This window comes from Aedes aegypti, chromosome 2 (assembly GCF_002204515.2).
Source record: "Aedes aegypti strain LVP_AGWG chromosome 2, AaegL5.0 Primary Assembly, whole genome shotgun sequence".
Lineage (NCBI taxonomy): Eukaryota > Metazoa > Arthropoda > Insecta > Diptera > Culicidae > Aedes > Aedes aegypti.
In genome coordinates, this window is record NC_035108.1 from 48805979 (window position 1) to 48822146 (window position 16168).

Consider the following 16168-nt stretch of genomic DNA (forward strand, 5'->3'; position numbering starts at 1 on the left):
AAGAACTCCGGCGTGTTTGTTCCGGTCTTACACGGGAAGGAGACACCCTTATACAGGCCTGTATCCCCTACGAATTTGAGTGAATTACTTAAGGTGAAACATCTCGGAATCTAAAGATGGCCGCCACAATGGCTGACTTGTGCCCCTACTCACATTTTCAAAAGCACTAAACTGGAGAAATAGTTGGCAGGCGTTTCTGATCTTCTTATTTTAAGCTTTCTGCTAGTGCACAAAGCCAAAATAAAAAGTTCTCTGTTGTTAGATGCTTCCTTCGCGAGATTTGTGCCTTTGAAGTTTCAGTGCAATTTTAGAAGTTGATTCCAAACTGTTTCACCTTAATGCTAACGCTAATGCTAATAGTCGATAGTCCATAATTGGTACACTTTTATATCGAATTTTCTAGCATTCGATATAAAAGTGTACCGTAATCCGGGGTAACATTGATCGTTTTTTTGAATATTTCTTAAATATTTCGTTTGAAAATGCAAATGTTGCAAATTTTATATTTTTAAACAAGTACTGCCACCCATAGTTCGTGACTATATACTGCATTTTGTTTAATGAAAGATTTAAGCATGTTTAAAAAAATGTTTTAAGTGATTTTTTGATTTAGCTGATATGGGGTAACATTGATCACCTATGTAAACAACGTTCGGTAATATTGAAAATATCGTTACTTACTTAAATCATGGCCCCTGAAGCCGAATATGAAGGCCAAACGCTAACAAGTTATTTACTTTTTGAGTTATTATAAAATTAAAAACATTTCGAACCACGGAATACGCCTAAAGGTAGGCAATTTCCTAAGGGAATTCTATATTCTTTACAGTAATTCGTTCATGTTGTCTAATTGAGCATACTTGTGAAAGTTTTGACAACGGAATCGTTTTCGGCGATGCCATTTTTAGTAAGAACCGCATTTTCCTTGCTCATATCGTTTGCAGAACTTATGTGAGGAATGAATCCTCGGTAGTGTCATCATTACCCATTGAAATCATTGTTTCGAAAAGTTGACAAATTTGTGCATGATGTAAACGCAGTTTTCGCAAAAATTCTCACTTACATTAGTTGATGAATATAAGAAAGAGAAGCACCATTCGTGATTTGGAAATGTTCCATCAATAAATAATGATACGAACTTTTTACGAGATGAGTCATTCCGATCAATGTTACCCCGCTGATCAATGATACCCCGGATTACGGTACCAATTATGGACTATCGACTATTGTCATCATTGGTATGATGTTTCGGAAACATCTATGATTACGAAGTGGATGAAAGCAAACATATTAACTGTATGAAACCATCACGTTTTGTTTGGATATGATAAATAACTGGAACAGGTAAAATATCTTCAAATATAAGACAAATAATCATTAGCGTAACTTGAACTAAAATCTAGAGGGGGCTTGACCCACGCAATAAAAAAAAATCTCTCAAGCAAGGTGCATACTGAGTATGAAAGTTTAAATTTTGTAGGTAGGGCTGGTTGGCTTGAATTTTTCTAGGGCGGGGGGGTGCGGGTCTGCTACGACCCCCCTAGCCCCCCCTCCCGTATTTACGCCAATGCAATTGATCAAATGCCGTGATATTTCCTACGTAAAAACACCAACGAACGGTCTTCTATGAATTTAAAAGCACTGTATTAATTACAAATTACTCGTTTCTTCCATACATCGGTGCAAACATTACTATTTCTTGTGCTTTCGCCGTGCTGCAATGTTGTGTTGAACCATCAAATATAATCGTTGACTGCACGGCAAACTTTCTGAATAGCAATGTTCGGCTCCGTCGTTTCTCGTTTGTTATTTATGTATATAAAATGTGTTCAATTTATTTAGAAAATACTTATGTACTTGGCTCCTGCATCCAAACTCTATTCGCTGTTATTCGTTACAGATTGTTCTTCTATATGCTATTTATTCCAGCTGAATTCTATCGTTCTATGTCACAAATTGGCTATTTCAAAGTTCAAACGTTTATTGCAAAGTTAGTAGAAAAAGTAGGTTTAGGCTAGATTGCGTTATTCGAACGTTTTCGGATGTGGCTGTTAGTTATGTGCGTGTTGTACCTTAAGTACCACTTAATCTACACGTTTGGCTCTGCCTGTTTGCGGTTAGAGTAGAGTAGACGTTTGTCTCTTTGCCTGTCAACGTTACTTTTTATTTTAAGTTTCTTTAGGTAGTAGTATAAAAATGGCGTTAGCTCAAAACCTGTTGCGTTCGATTTTAGGTTTACTGAAATAAGAATTCGTTTCTCTTCGAAATGTGCAAACACTTAACTCAAACATCTGCACATGCAAACGAAGAGAATGGCACTCGGTTAGCGATTGGCAAATAGTTTAAGTAGGTTTCCAAAAATTGGTTTGTATTGTTTTATGAAAAAGGCAAACGACGGTGTTTGGCTATATTCTTGTGCAATTGTTTTTAACGAAAATAGTAAGTAGACTCTCTCTTTGTGTGTATTTTATATAAGTTATTATCTCTCACACCGGTGAAGAGGCACGTCAGTGATTTCAAAATTTTAAGTTGGCAATACTATGTTAAAAGAGAAAACAATATCAACCTGCAGTAAAACTCGTTTCTTGTGCATTCGTAAAAATATATGCATTTAAGTTTTATATTGTAAGTTAAAAATCGTTTTGGTGGCACTTTGTGAATATAGTTACTCTCTTAAAAAACTGTCTCTGCTACTATTAAGAAAACATTATCTTCGGACGTTAGTCACTTCTGCATTAATTTATTAAAAATCATTTCGTGAGGCACTGCTGATTCAACCCAAAGAAATTAATGGGGGGCATTACACTTACATTCTACGTTTAAGGCTCGAGTTAACAACAACTTTTTCGACGCTACGGAAGCTACAGTCGATTTTGGACAAACATTTCGCGTCTCTAACACTTATCAACCATTTTATTTTCTTTGTTCAGCGATAAAAATAACAGGCACATTTTGGATGTTTACGCTTTCTAAAAACGGGATGGACACTTACGAAGAAAATTGGCAACACTAGAAGTGTTGTCAGTTGTCGCGATAGGTCATCTCCGCCCATATAATACACATGAACTAGTTACAACAATTGAAACTTTTCTAACCACAAGATCGTAACATTACAACAACAATTACCTGGCTCGGTGAGACCTCCAGGTGGATTACTTCCATTCGCTGCTGGAGGATTTGACCGACGACGAGGAAGTCATGTGGATCTTTTTGGTGATGACTTGCTTGCTGGTACTGCTGGCGGTGGCGGTGGTACTGTCGAGTAGATTAATCGTACCATTGTTACTAAGACTACTACTTGGCTGGGGTTGATTGCTACTAGTGCTATTTAGTGGGCTGGTGCGATATTGCTGCAGCAGCTGTTGTTGGTTACTAAAGTTACTACTGCTGCTGCTAAATTGCTGTTGGTGGTGGTGCTGTTGCTGTTGTTGCTGTTGCATGTATTGGTGATGCTGTAGCTGTTGCTGCTGGTTGTCGTGGTTGTCAAGGTTTAGTTTAGCAAACTGCTGCTCGACATTCATTAGGTTATTATTAGGGGCTGCGTTAGTGTTACTGGCAGTTTGGAAGACACGGGTTTCGTATCTGGTTTATTGTGATGGGAGAAACAAAGAAAAAAAAATACATGAATATTAGATGCATGGACCCACGGAGTCAGGATGAAATGGTGTGTTGGTTATTTTACTTCTGGGGGATGCTATTACACATTTTTTACAATTGGAAATTGTAATTTTTCATGAATTAACATGAACGTTAGTTACGTAGAACTTTCAAGAAATTCGTTTTGAAATATCAACTTACAGTAACTGAGACAAAGTTTACTGTGCTATGTACGAAACTCTATAACGGATTTCGATAACATTTTTAGTAATATTCGATCAGGATTGATTTGGTATTCTACTAGGATTGGATTTGAATAGGATTTTGATTGGATTTGGTCAGGATTTGGATTAGATTCGGATTGGATTCGGATTTGATTTGGATTAGATATGAATTCGATTTGGATTGGGTTTGGATTGGATTTGAATTGGATTTAAAGTTAATTTGATCGAGTATGGTTGGGATGGATTTGAAGTTGACTTGAATTGGCCGAATTTTATTGGTCTTGCATTTTATTTTAGTCAGAAAATTTTAACGAACGCGACTCGTCAGTGAGTTTAATGTCAAAACGTCCCAGACAGAGATCAAAAGAACAAAAGGTTAAAAATATTTTTCTTCGTGATAAATTTTTGCTTCGTAAACTGAGTTTCGACGTTTTGACGCTATCTCTTGTCGACGTATTGTATTTCGATCTTCAGTTAGTCATACTTTCCCAGCCTAGGTGGTGAGCTCGTTTCATTCCATTTTTAATAAAATTTATTTGCGTCCACACAAAAACAGTATTCTCTACTCATTTGTGAGTGTGTATGATTTAGATGAGAATGATATCATAATAACCTCACTACTTCGGTTCGGAATACAACACATTATGAATCATGCATTTGCTGTCATGTACATTTCAAAATAGCATTGGGCATTGAACCTTGGATGTTAAGTTTAATTGGGATGGATTAGCAATGATTACTTCCCAGGCGTTCCGCAACCTACGTCTAAGGTCTAGGCTAGAATGGAGATGATGATTTTGATCATGATTTTTCAATTACCTCGTGGTAAATCCTTCGTAATTCTGCGGTGCCGACGTTCCATTACTGGTGGCACTCGTTGTCGTCGTGGTAGCACTAGAGGCAATCGTTCCATAACCCGCTTGTTGTTGCTGTTGACTTGGAGACGTTCGGAAGGTGCTCATCGGTTGAACCTTGTTCTGCAGGTCCTGAACGGCTGCGTCAAAGTTTGCCCGGTTGAATTTGCTCGCGCTGAGGTTGGAGTTCTCCACCCGAGTTGTTTCGTACGTTCGGTTGATGATCGAGGGTGAGACAAGGGCCGTTGGGGATTTGATCGAGTCCGATTGGTAGGGTTTCGGGACGGCGTTGGCCGTTAGAAGCGTTGATCTTTGGAAGGTTGACGTGTTGGATTGTTGCTGTTGGGGTTGACGAGGGAAGGTTCCAGTTGAGGAAGCTGGCGTGGCTGGCGAATAGGTTCCCGGTTTTGGCAAGGTGTGTGGCTTTGGCGAAGGAGTTTGGTATCCGCTGAAGGTCGGAGGCTGAATGCCACCCTCGTCGCTGCTATCGGTGGTAAAGCCGCCTGCAAGCTTCTGACGGTATTTGGCATGACGAATCGCGACCAACTTGTTCTGAGCTTCCAGAAGCTGTCGTTCAGCCATCAGAACTTCAGAGCGTGCGTTGATCTCCTGAGCCATACCGTCGACCATGTTCCTGTTCAACCGTAACGTATGCTCTTCTTCGCCTTCTATGGCCTGTTGAGCAGCTTGGACGAGTTTGTCGGTGGATTTGATTACGGCATTGCCAGCCGCCTGGAGACGTCTTCCAGTTTCCGAGTTGGGATCGGATTTGACCTTGCAAGCAATAAGCAGCTGAGCGGTGGAGCTGGCGACTTGCTTTGCCGTAGAGATGAGCATCTCTTCAGTACCGGTTCCTTGAACCAAATGCTGTGCTGCTTCCACTAGACTGTGAGTGGCTGCAGCCACTAGTCGAGCAGCGGAAATCAGTCCTTCGGACCACTGACCATCATCGGAGGAATGCAGCGGTCGACGATCCACCTTTCCTTGATCTACCAGCTCGCGCTGGGCAGCATTTGCTGCACGAACCAAAGCCGACGAAGCCGCCATGATTCCCTTAGCCGCCTCCAAGATCATCTCGTCAAAGTTGAGATTTTCGTCCGTTTCCTAAAAAATATGCGAAAAGTGTTAGCCATCTGTGTGGATTGTCAGCAATTGTTTAGTAACACTCATTTGAAATCACATTATTTACACTTGCGCTTTCACGAAGTCTCATGATGACCACAGTAATAATATGTTTGATTCCTGGGTGATAATATAAAATTTAACAACCAAGAATATCAAACATATCTCACCGGAATCACCCTCCACCAGGATAGATAGATACAGGAGAAAACTATTTATTATCACCATCACCACATTTTAAAACTACAAAACATCTTTATCGCCCTAAGAACCTACCTTAACTTCCGGCTGTCGTCTCGGTCGCAAGCTGGCCAGCTTCTTGGCGGCGGCCTCGATCGAAGCGGCCGCTCCCAGCAGCTCATTTTCGGCGATCACCGTCGGATCGTCCGGATCTACCCAGTCCGATCCCTTCAACAGTTGCGCCATTCCCACCAAATCCGTAACGCACTTGGCCACCCGTCTCGACAGCTGCATCCGTTCGTCCGCCGTGCACCGATGCAGCACACCCTCCAACAGATCCCTATAAGCCACGGCCACTGCCGTTCCAGCATCCAGCGTCCGTTGACGCAACTCCTGGGTTTCCGCACAGGACCACGCCACCGATCTGCACACGGCCAACATGTCCGAGATGGTCTTGCGGCCCAGATTGGCCGCGGCGGCAATGTCCGACTGTAGATTGGAGGCGCCGGCCGAAACGGCCTTGGCCGTCGCTGCCGTCACGTGCTTGGTGACGTTGATCAAATCCTCTGGCTTGGACAGATGTTGCAAGCTGGCCCGGTGCATGTCCGGAGCGAACTGCATCGAGCGGATCTCCTGCGAAATGGCATCGACGGTAGCTTCCATGGCGCGGGTGCCCCGCGTGTGTTCGTCTTCGACGGCCTTAACAGTTTTCAGCAACGAGGTGACGTTCATCACCATGACCTGCGAGCATTCGGGAATTCGGTTTGGGGAGAAGATAAGAAAATAAGAGTTAGTTTAGGTGTTTCTTGGAGAAGAGATGACGTTATTCGAGATTGGGGTTGATCGAAACCGAAATTGTGTGGGCAGTGTTAGGTGAAATCTTTAAGAAATGAATAGCATGAAACTGAAGGTTCAATATGTCTGTAACACTAGTATCTTTTATTTAATAGGCGAAAGATACAATTTTTATTTAAGATTTTTTTGTAAGCATTGTAAACTTGTGTTTGTCGTTTAAATGTCTTTTAAGTATAAAATTTGAGCGATTATATTGCGGCAATTGATAACTGAAGAGCAGCGAGTTTCATTTATTTTTATTTTTATTTTCCGTAAATTTGAAGCTTGAGTAAAACAAACTTTTTTTTTTATTTCGTATGAAAGACGAATAATCTGATGATTTTTGAATGAAAGGGTATTTCAAATAAATGACTAAAATTTTAATGGTCCTACTATGATAGATGAAGCTTGAGAATATTGTCACAGAAAACTTTCGAGTGTCTTATAAATTTTTCTAGTTTATCATATTTAGACCAAAGTTTACAGTGATTTTTAAGCGATTTCAATTATTATCCTATTTCAAAATATTAACCAAATTGCCTACAAATTGTTCAAGAACTGAATGCAAATTTAAGGGTTTTTATTTTTAAATCATTTACTCTATTTTGTAAGAACACCCAGCTGTAAAGAATTTTTGTTTTCATTTGTGATGAGATGTCTGAGAAAAGAACTAATCCAGGTATATTTCTAGTAATTCCCCTCATATTTCTTGAACACTTTTCCAAGAATGAAACCAGGAATTCCGCTCAGGATACATTTGGAGTTATTCAAGAGATTCCTCAAAGAATTCATTTGGGAATTCCTTCAGGTGTTACTGCTGGAAATACCCCATTTTAATAAATTTCTCGACACAGATGGGTGTACTGGTGGTTTCTGGAGAGAAATGAATACTCTAACGAATTTTAAAGTGATGTCTTGAAGAAACAACTGTTAGTATTTTGGAGGAGTTTTTGAAAATAATCTTGAATAAATCTGATCTTGGAAATATCCCAATGCAATCTAAAACAAAAAAACGTAAGAAGCGTGCTTGGTCCCCTAAAAAAGAGGTTTTCTCAAAAAGATCTTGGAAAGATCTTTTGATAAGATCCTTTTGTGCTTTTCATTCAGAATCACCAAAGAATCTTTCTAAGACAGGGATACCGTTTTGATTCATATTCCAGTCAAAGATAACTTCAAAGATCAAAACACATATTAAATCATTCAGTTCAAAACCTAAGCGTTATCAAGCTTTGAAAGCACTTTTTCACAGACAACCAAACGTAAAAACTAGAATAATTGTAAATTTAAATCAAAGTCACGTGATCATTTACGCCCAATGCAAAAAAACACTATAATTGGCCTACCGGTATCTAGGGGGCAGTAGTATGCAAACTCGAGCAAAACCGATGGGAGCGCTACTTAGCTGTACGATAAAAATAATTCAAATGGTACGTCTGTTTTGGTTAAAGTGCGCGGCTACAAAGCAAAGCCATGCTGATGGTGTCTGGGTTCGATTCCCGGTCGGTCCAGGATCTTTTCGTAATGGAAATTTCCTTGACTTTCCTGGGCATAGAGTATAATCGTACATGCCACGCGATATACGAATGCGAAAATGGCAACTTTGGCAAAGGAAGCTCTCAGTTAATAACTGTGGAAGTGCTCATTAGAACACTAAGCTGAGAAGCAGACTCTGTCATAGTAAGGACGTAATGCCAATAAGAAGTAGAAGACGTCTGTTTCTCTGTGACTTAACTTTCGAATCGTAATGATTACTGATTTGAATTTGTCACAGACTTTTCAATGTCAAGCCAAATAGTAAAATCAAACGGAATTTGCTCGTAGTAGGGTAACGGTCGTATTTTGGACCCCCTAAGGAAGTCATTTTAGTTTTGTGTCCCAATTGATTAATTGCACAGCGTAACCAATTCAAAGAACATGCCAAAATGGAGAGAAAAACTTCCTCTACGAGATAAAAATGCCCATTCGGTCATGTAGGATCCAAAAAATGTCGAAAATAATTGAATTGGGAAGCCCTGTTTTTCATTATTTTGGACACACCAATACTTTTTGGACCCTCAAAGTATATCTTTTGGACCCCCGGCATTTTTTATCGTTTGGCGATGTATAAAAAGTCCACGACACTGGATGTATAATTTGCTTGCCCATAGTCTAATAAATCGATTGACAATGGAAAATCGAAGAAATTCTACGCTTGAAAAAAGTTTTTGTTTACATTTGTAAAATTTCTGACGGCTTCAATTTCTGTGTGTAACGTGTTGTAACGGTTGCATGAATGAACCGATTAAATTAAATTAATTTCAGACAAAATAAACACATTTTCTATGTACAAACGGTTGATGCAAGTGCGGATGTGTCATATCTTTCCAAATGGCATGCGAATTGAGTTGGTCGTTCGATTCAAACTGGGAAATTTGCAGGAAAATGGCTCAGGGGGTCCAAAATATATAGGTGTCCAAAATATATTGGTTACCTTACAAGGGATTTATAAAGTATTTCATTTCCCATTCTCTTTTTTTTGCAAAGTGAGCGATAAAGCGAGATGATTTTAATTAGTGTTCATAAAAGTTCTAAACAATCCCGCAAAAGTGAAAGTGTTATTTAGGGTTTCCAATCCCTGGAAATGAGTTTGGCCGGGATTCCCATATTTCTCGAAATTTCCGTATATCCGAGAAGCTTTATTTCCAGAAAGAATTGAGAAATGTATAATATCTTTATTCAAATAAAACGAACAAATTACTTTTCATATCATACCAAGCAATGTCCTCTCTTGATAACAAGCTACATATATTTTGATGTTCAATGATTGTTTTTTTTTAATCAAATAATTATTAGAAAATGCATTTATTGTTGACAATATGATTTTCAAAGAAAGATCATATGCAGTACAAAATGAAGAATCTTCAGAGGGATCTATACCATTTATTAGATAGGCTTATGAATTTTTTTCGTGGATTCTGTTCAAAATAAAAGTTACAATTTTCAACGTAAGACTCTGCGTTGGTTGTTATTCTAGTACCGTAAAACGGGGTAACTTTGATAATGCGGGTAACTTTGATAATGCGTAACCCACCGCATACTAAATGAAATATCATAATTTCTGTTAATCAGTTAAGCAAAACGAATGCAAAACTAAAAAATATTAGTATGACACTTCATGTAAGGGCGGTTTTCATTTAAATCAAGAACATTTTAGGCTTTTTATACGAATTTAAAAAAAATACACAATTTTCACATTTTCAAAACGCTTACAAACAATCTGTTCTACGATCACTATTTGGTGTAGTTTTGAATAGTTGGCCACTTATCTTTGATAGCCTAGTTATCATAGAACTTGAATACGGTCTCAAATCTCTTAGCGAAAACATATTCACAAACTGGAACCATTTTTGTAATCTAAGTCAGAAATTTCCATATAACGTTAAACGCCTAGAGGTATGCAATGCCCTATAAATGTTCCGTAATTCATTCAATCTTGTTCGAATCATACTCCATTATCAAAGTTACCCCAAAACAGAAAACCAACTTTCGATTATATGAAAAATTATATATCCTTTCAAAATGAATCTTTTGCCAATTTATCGACTGTAATTGATAGCTAGGATGCCAGTACTTGTTTTAAAAATATAAATTGTAAATCTTTGAAACAGCATGCAAAAATATTCAAGTTTTCTTCGAAAAAACTATCAAAGTTACCCCGTTTTACGGTACTCGAAAAGATTGATTTAATGTTGGAAAATATTTTTTGCAATTTCTCATCGTAATAGGCTGTTTTTCATCACGTCAATCTGTCATGAAACGCATGCAGTGCGGGAATGATTATTACGCAACTGAATTCAGTGCTGTAATGATTAATTACGCAACGCTTTCTCATTACGCAACTGTTTTGAGTTGCGTAAATGATTCATTACGATTCATTAAAAAATTTTAGAAATTGTAAAATAATGGTGAATAATTAATGCATTCCGATATAGTTTCTGATGCCCTCAAGTGGTCTTCAACGAAATTGCAAAATAGTAGTTTACGGAACAAGTTGCAGAATGATGATTTTTACAGAAAGAGTCGTAAACATGTTTTTTGCAATTTCTCATCATAATAGGCCGTTTTTCATCTGTCAATCTGTCATGAGACGGCCTACTTTCCTGCACTGAAGTATGCAGTGCGGGAATGATCATTACGCAACTGAATCCTGTGATGTAATGATTCATCACGCAAAGCTTTCTCATTACGCAACTGTTTTGAGTTGCGTAATGAATCATTACAATTTTTTTTTCAGAAATTGTAAAATGATGGTTAATGCATTCTCGGCAAGCCTCGTAGGATAAATTTACAACTCGTGCTGTAAAAATCATCATTCTGTAACTTGTTCCGTACACTACTAATTTGATCTCCATACGATTTCCAGTAAACACAAACTCGTATATGATTGGGCATAAGAGTCCAAAAGTAGAGGCGAAATACGTACATGCGCCTTTAGGATGCATGTAAAATGTACGTATATCGAAATTTATTAGAAACGATCATGCAAGCAGAAAATTCTTGCACGATTGACATAACTTTTCCGATAGTTGCTTTAACATGCCTGGATACATTGTTACAAGCATATTATCGGTGCTTCTAAACTGACAGTAGGGTTTGCCCAATCGCTTTTGCTTTTGTTTCTGTCTCCCATCACATGAATATTTCAATTATATTGTTGAATCAGCTTTCCGCACATTATTACCTTGAAACGTTATGAGCTGTACTGCAAAAAACCGCTGATTACCAGCAAGCGATGATGGAGTAGATGTAAGTTAATGCGCTCTCACTCCCAAGATAGTGGTTTGTATTCCTGCTCCCATATTTATTTACATTTTGTCGCATTTTTGCAATGTCGATAAAGAAGATTCGTATCGGTTTTGACATCACAACATCAACAATAATCATACCAAATAGTTAAACCAACCATAGATATTGTTAAATCAATTTTAATGAATGGTTGACTGAAATTCAATGTAAAATATGATTGATCTACCAGCAAATATGATTGACTGGACAATTCTTTTTTCTCCGTGTGTTTACTGGGTTTGTCAAGAATGAGGCCTAAAATTCAATATGAATACAATACTAATAATAAAAAAACTCATCCAATTTACGTTATTTTTTCGTTTTTCAGAATCCCCGGAATCCCCCGGAAATGTCAATTCACCGTTTCTCGTAAAGTCAAATCCTGGGAAAATTGGAAACCCTGTTGTTCATCAATTCGTATATAACCTCTGTACTTTGGCTATCCAGACTCTCTCGGATCCAGACAGCTCCAATGGATTGCGTTATAACACGATATTATCAATCTTGAATGAATCTAAAAAAAATCTTCGCAGAGTTTTAATTTATGATGTATAATTTTCAAAAATCTTTGCCTCAAAATATTCTGTCGGTGATTATTTGAAATATTTGTGTTTTAATACTTTATATGAAAAAGTCCTACATGGACGACTGATCAGACAGTATGAAAACACCCTTCATAACTTTTAGACGAAATAGGCCTATCTGTCAAGATAAGCAACATATTTGAGTTTAAAGTTATTTGTTCGCCTTGCTAGTGATTTTAGTATTTTTTTTTTCTTTTGCAAATGTGAAGTGAAGTGTTGAAGTTCAATTAGTCGTTTTTTCTCTTAGACATACCCTAATAATCCCTTCCATAAATTTAATAAAAAGTGCAGCTAAAAAATTCTTTCAAAATTCTAGAACTATGACAACACAATTTAAAGGAGTTTAAATTCGAACAATTTATAGCTCATGCAGCATATGGCATTACGGAGCCGAATAAATTTAGAAATTATTTATAAATTAATCTTTGCAACTTAGAAATCTTTGTTAGCTAAGAGACGTACTCGTCGTTGGACCAGTTAGCAGAGGAAAAGATTTTATATGCTTTTGTCATTCAGCTGTGTTCTGGTAATGTAATTGTATAAAAAAGCGGCTGTAGTGGCTCACTAAGAAAGGTAATAAAAAAAGTAGCTGCTAACCGTAACGATACAGTTATCAATAGTTTATTACAACATGTTGACATTGCAAAGCATGAACACTATTCGTTTATTGCAAAGCATATGCTATGTCAAAAGACAATGAAGTACATTCTACTGATTTTTCAGACAGAAAATTTAAATTTGTTTGCTTTTTGATTGCTACACTTTGAAGACTTGCAACAAAAAAAAAAATAAAATCAAGGAATACAGTTCTTGAATATTTGATAAGTGGAATTTACAAAGTAAAGAATCAAATAATTATCGATTCATGCCTTAAGACTGACAAATTGGAACGTATCCTAGGCAGACCCAAAAACGTGATTGATTGTGATGTCAAACCCGTATGTGGCGGAATTATTATCATCATCTTCACCATTTGAAAAACATGGTTGTGATAATAATTGACATTAGTTTCAGTAACAAGATCTTAAGTGATTTTTTTAACATCAATTGAAATTACTATTTTAAAACTTATAAGAAATCAGCTAAAGAATAAAAACGTAATGTTATTGTTGCAAAAATTATCGCAGAACTGTGGATCAGATAAAACGCATATATTGAGTTATATATTTTTTTCCAATTTTAAATAGTGATTTTCATTTATATCTGTAATGCCTATGGTACTGTATAAATTTGAGCACAGGTATTAAAAGACTTGGGATTTGCAGGGGTGGACATTAGTCGAGACTTCATTTAACTAATGCATTGACTTATGTCTCAATTCGTTTATACTTTTATTGCATAGGGCTCACAAAGAGCATTTACTGCATCTATGATAGGGTATCAAAATACCAAATACGTTGTTAAGGACTGCTCTGAATACATATCAGTTCAATAAACTTCACTGTTTGATGGTACTCGTAGATTATTTTCTAAGAAATGTAAAATATTAAATTGATACTATCTTATTATAGGTTTAGACTTGCATGGGTGATAAAAGCGCACACTATGCACAACCTTTTGCAAAACAAAGGGCGCTGTCATCAGTAAATCACAAACGTGCTCAGCGATGCAGCTGAGTGTGTATAAAGTTCGCTTATTTCTCTAGCTTGTATCGTTGCAATTTAGGGTTCAGGGGTGGACTTTTCCCTTTGTAATTTGTTAGTTTCCACTTATTCAAATTTTATTAAATCTTTTACCTGGGCAGAGACATCAAGAACATATATTCCCAAAACAATCATGAATTAAAAAAGTCAGTTAAAAGAAATAAAATGTTCGATTTTCGATTCCTTTTAATCTTTTAGATTTTAAAAGACATTTATAGACTAAGGATCATGTATTCTCTCATCCTGTTTGATGAGTCGACCACTTTTTCATATAAAATATTAAAATTTGAATACTACTCAATTTTTAACCGATAGAATATTTTGAGGCAAAAATTTTCTGAAAGGTTAGGTCACAATCTAAAACCTTGCGAAGGAAAATTTCAGGTTCATTCAAGTCTGATAATAACGTGGTTCCAGGTATGCGTGTGGCGGTTCTGACTTCGGCGAATCGCGAGATAACTGAAAGATAAACCATCCGACTGTCTCTCCATTGGTTACCGCTAGAGCCAGCTTCGATATCTTTGTTGTAAAAATAATCGTCAATAGCCTGGAAATTCGGTTCTCAAAATTTGTATGTTGGATAATGCAAACAATGTTGTTTTGAAGATTCTAGCATGAAGCAGTTATTGCATTATGATTTACAACGTTTTTGGAGGATGCCCTACTCGAGGTGTCCGGCGATGATGATTTCCCATATGGAAATTCACTTAAGACATCCATACATTATATGCAATTCGTCAAAGAGTTTTGAAGGAATGCGGCAAAATCAATTTAATTTTAAGATACATCTTAAGAAACACTTGGAGAATTATCTGTTAAAAATACAGATAGAGAAATCGCTAAGATTATTTTCCCAATTGAATCCTTTTCTTATGAAAAACTTGGGTGTTGCGATGAATTTGTGGTGAAACTGGCAACATTGAGGTTGTTGCATATAGCGATGGGGAAGCGTATTGGATTAGTTGTAAATTGAAATAGAATAAGAAAGGGTGGCGGGTTTGTTCCTCGAGGGCTATTGTAATAGAAACTAGAATGTAAGTGATTTTATCTTTATTTTATGTGCAAAAAGTATATTTTATTAATAAATTTTAGCTTTGAAGCTGTGTACACTAAACACTGCTGTCGAGAGGTTTTTCATTCAAACCAGAGGTAACGGCCCCCCAACATTCTTCAAAGATTCTAAAAGGCAACCCAAATGAATTCGCCATGGAAGATTTGAAGCAGAAGATTGTATTGCTAGAAGAGCGATTCAAATCATGGCGGAATCAACAGCACGAAAAAGAGAAGCAACGTAAGCTTGAATACGAACAAAAGATAGCGAAATTGGATGAGGATTATGATGCAGCGGAAAGAAAAATTGATTTGGAGTTTAGTGAAAGAAGAAGATTATTGCTGGAGCAATACGGCGTAAAAGTTGACAACGAAACATCGGTAGGTCAAGTGAAGAGATTTTCAACTAGCTCTGCAATCAACCCGCAGTATATTGCCGACAACAAATCTCATTTGTTGGCATCAGCATCTCATCGCCGTTCAGCAACACAACCGGTGAAACCACTGTCAGCACTTTCATGTGCTACACATACTGGTGCCGAGCGGCCGGATAATCATCCAGTAGGTATTTTGCACACCGATGACAAAATAGAACAGCAATCTACTGATAAGCCAATCTCAAACAGTGAAACAATCGAGATGATGTGGCGAAACGGATTCACAATAGCGCTCGAACGTTTAGATGAGCAATCCAACACGAGAGAATATGTTGAAATGGAAACATTTGCACAAAGGAAGAGGCGCATTTATATGAATGAAAAAGCGGCGATCGATTGGAATCGCACCGAAAACTCCGTATGTGATCGCAGTGGATCATATCCATTGCAAATACAGATGTCGAGAGAGTGTAATCGCCATCCTATAGAAACAACGACTTTTGATCCCGGTGGGTCTTGTAGAAAGTACGCTTGGTGTATGAAAAGGAAGGAACCAGAAGGCAGCAGAAGGTTTCATATTAAGCCTACAGCTAGAGAAGCTGGTACAAACTCAGTTGATTACCAGTGTCACGGGTGGGAGAATGTTGCGATGAATTTGTGGTGAAACTGGCAACATTGAGGTTGTTGCATATAGCGATGTGGAAGCGTATTGGATTAGTTGTAAATTGAAATAGAATAAGAAAGGGTGGCGGGTTTGTTCCTCGAGGGCTATTGTAATAGAAACTAGAATGTAAGTGATTTTATCTTTATTTTATGTGCAAAAAGTATATTTTATTAATAAATTTTAGCTTTGAAGCTGTGTACACTAAACACTGCTGT

General features: G+C 37.4%; 1 protein-coding gene across 7 annotated transcripts in view; it reads right to left on the reverse strand.

The window, feature by feature from the left end:
* Positions 1-1622: 1622 nt before the first annotated feature.
* LOC5567636 (talin-2) overlaps positions 1623-16168 on the reverse strand; it is a 188033-nt gene continuing 173487 nt past the window's right edge. For 5 of the 7 annotated variants that reach the window (XM_021840789.1, XM_021840791.1, XM_021840792.1 and 2 more), the window contains 3 exons: positions 6074-6718; positions 4641-5779; positions 1623-3582 (listed from right to left, as the gene is read on the reverse strand). In XM_021840789.1, coding sequence (XP_021696481.1) covers positions 3153-3582; positions 4641-5779; positions 6074-6718 — 2214 coding nt within the window. In that variant the 3' untranslated portion in view covers positions 1623-3152. Of the gene's footprint in view, positions 3583-4640; positions 5780-6073; positions 6719-16168 lie in introns of those variants that run through there. The other 2 variants (XM_021840793.1, XM_021840795.1) reach the window with 2 other exon arrangements.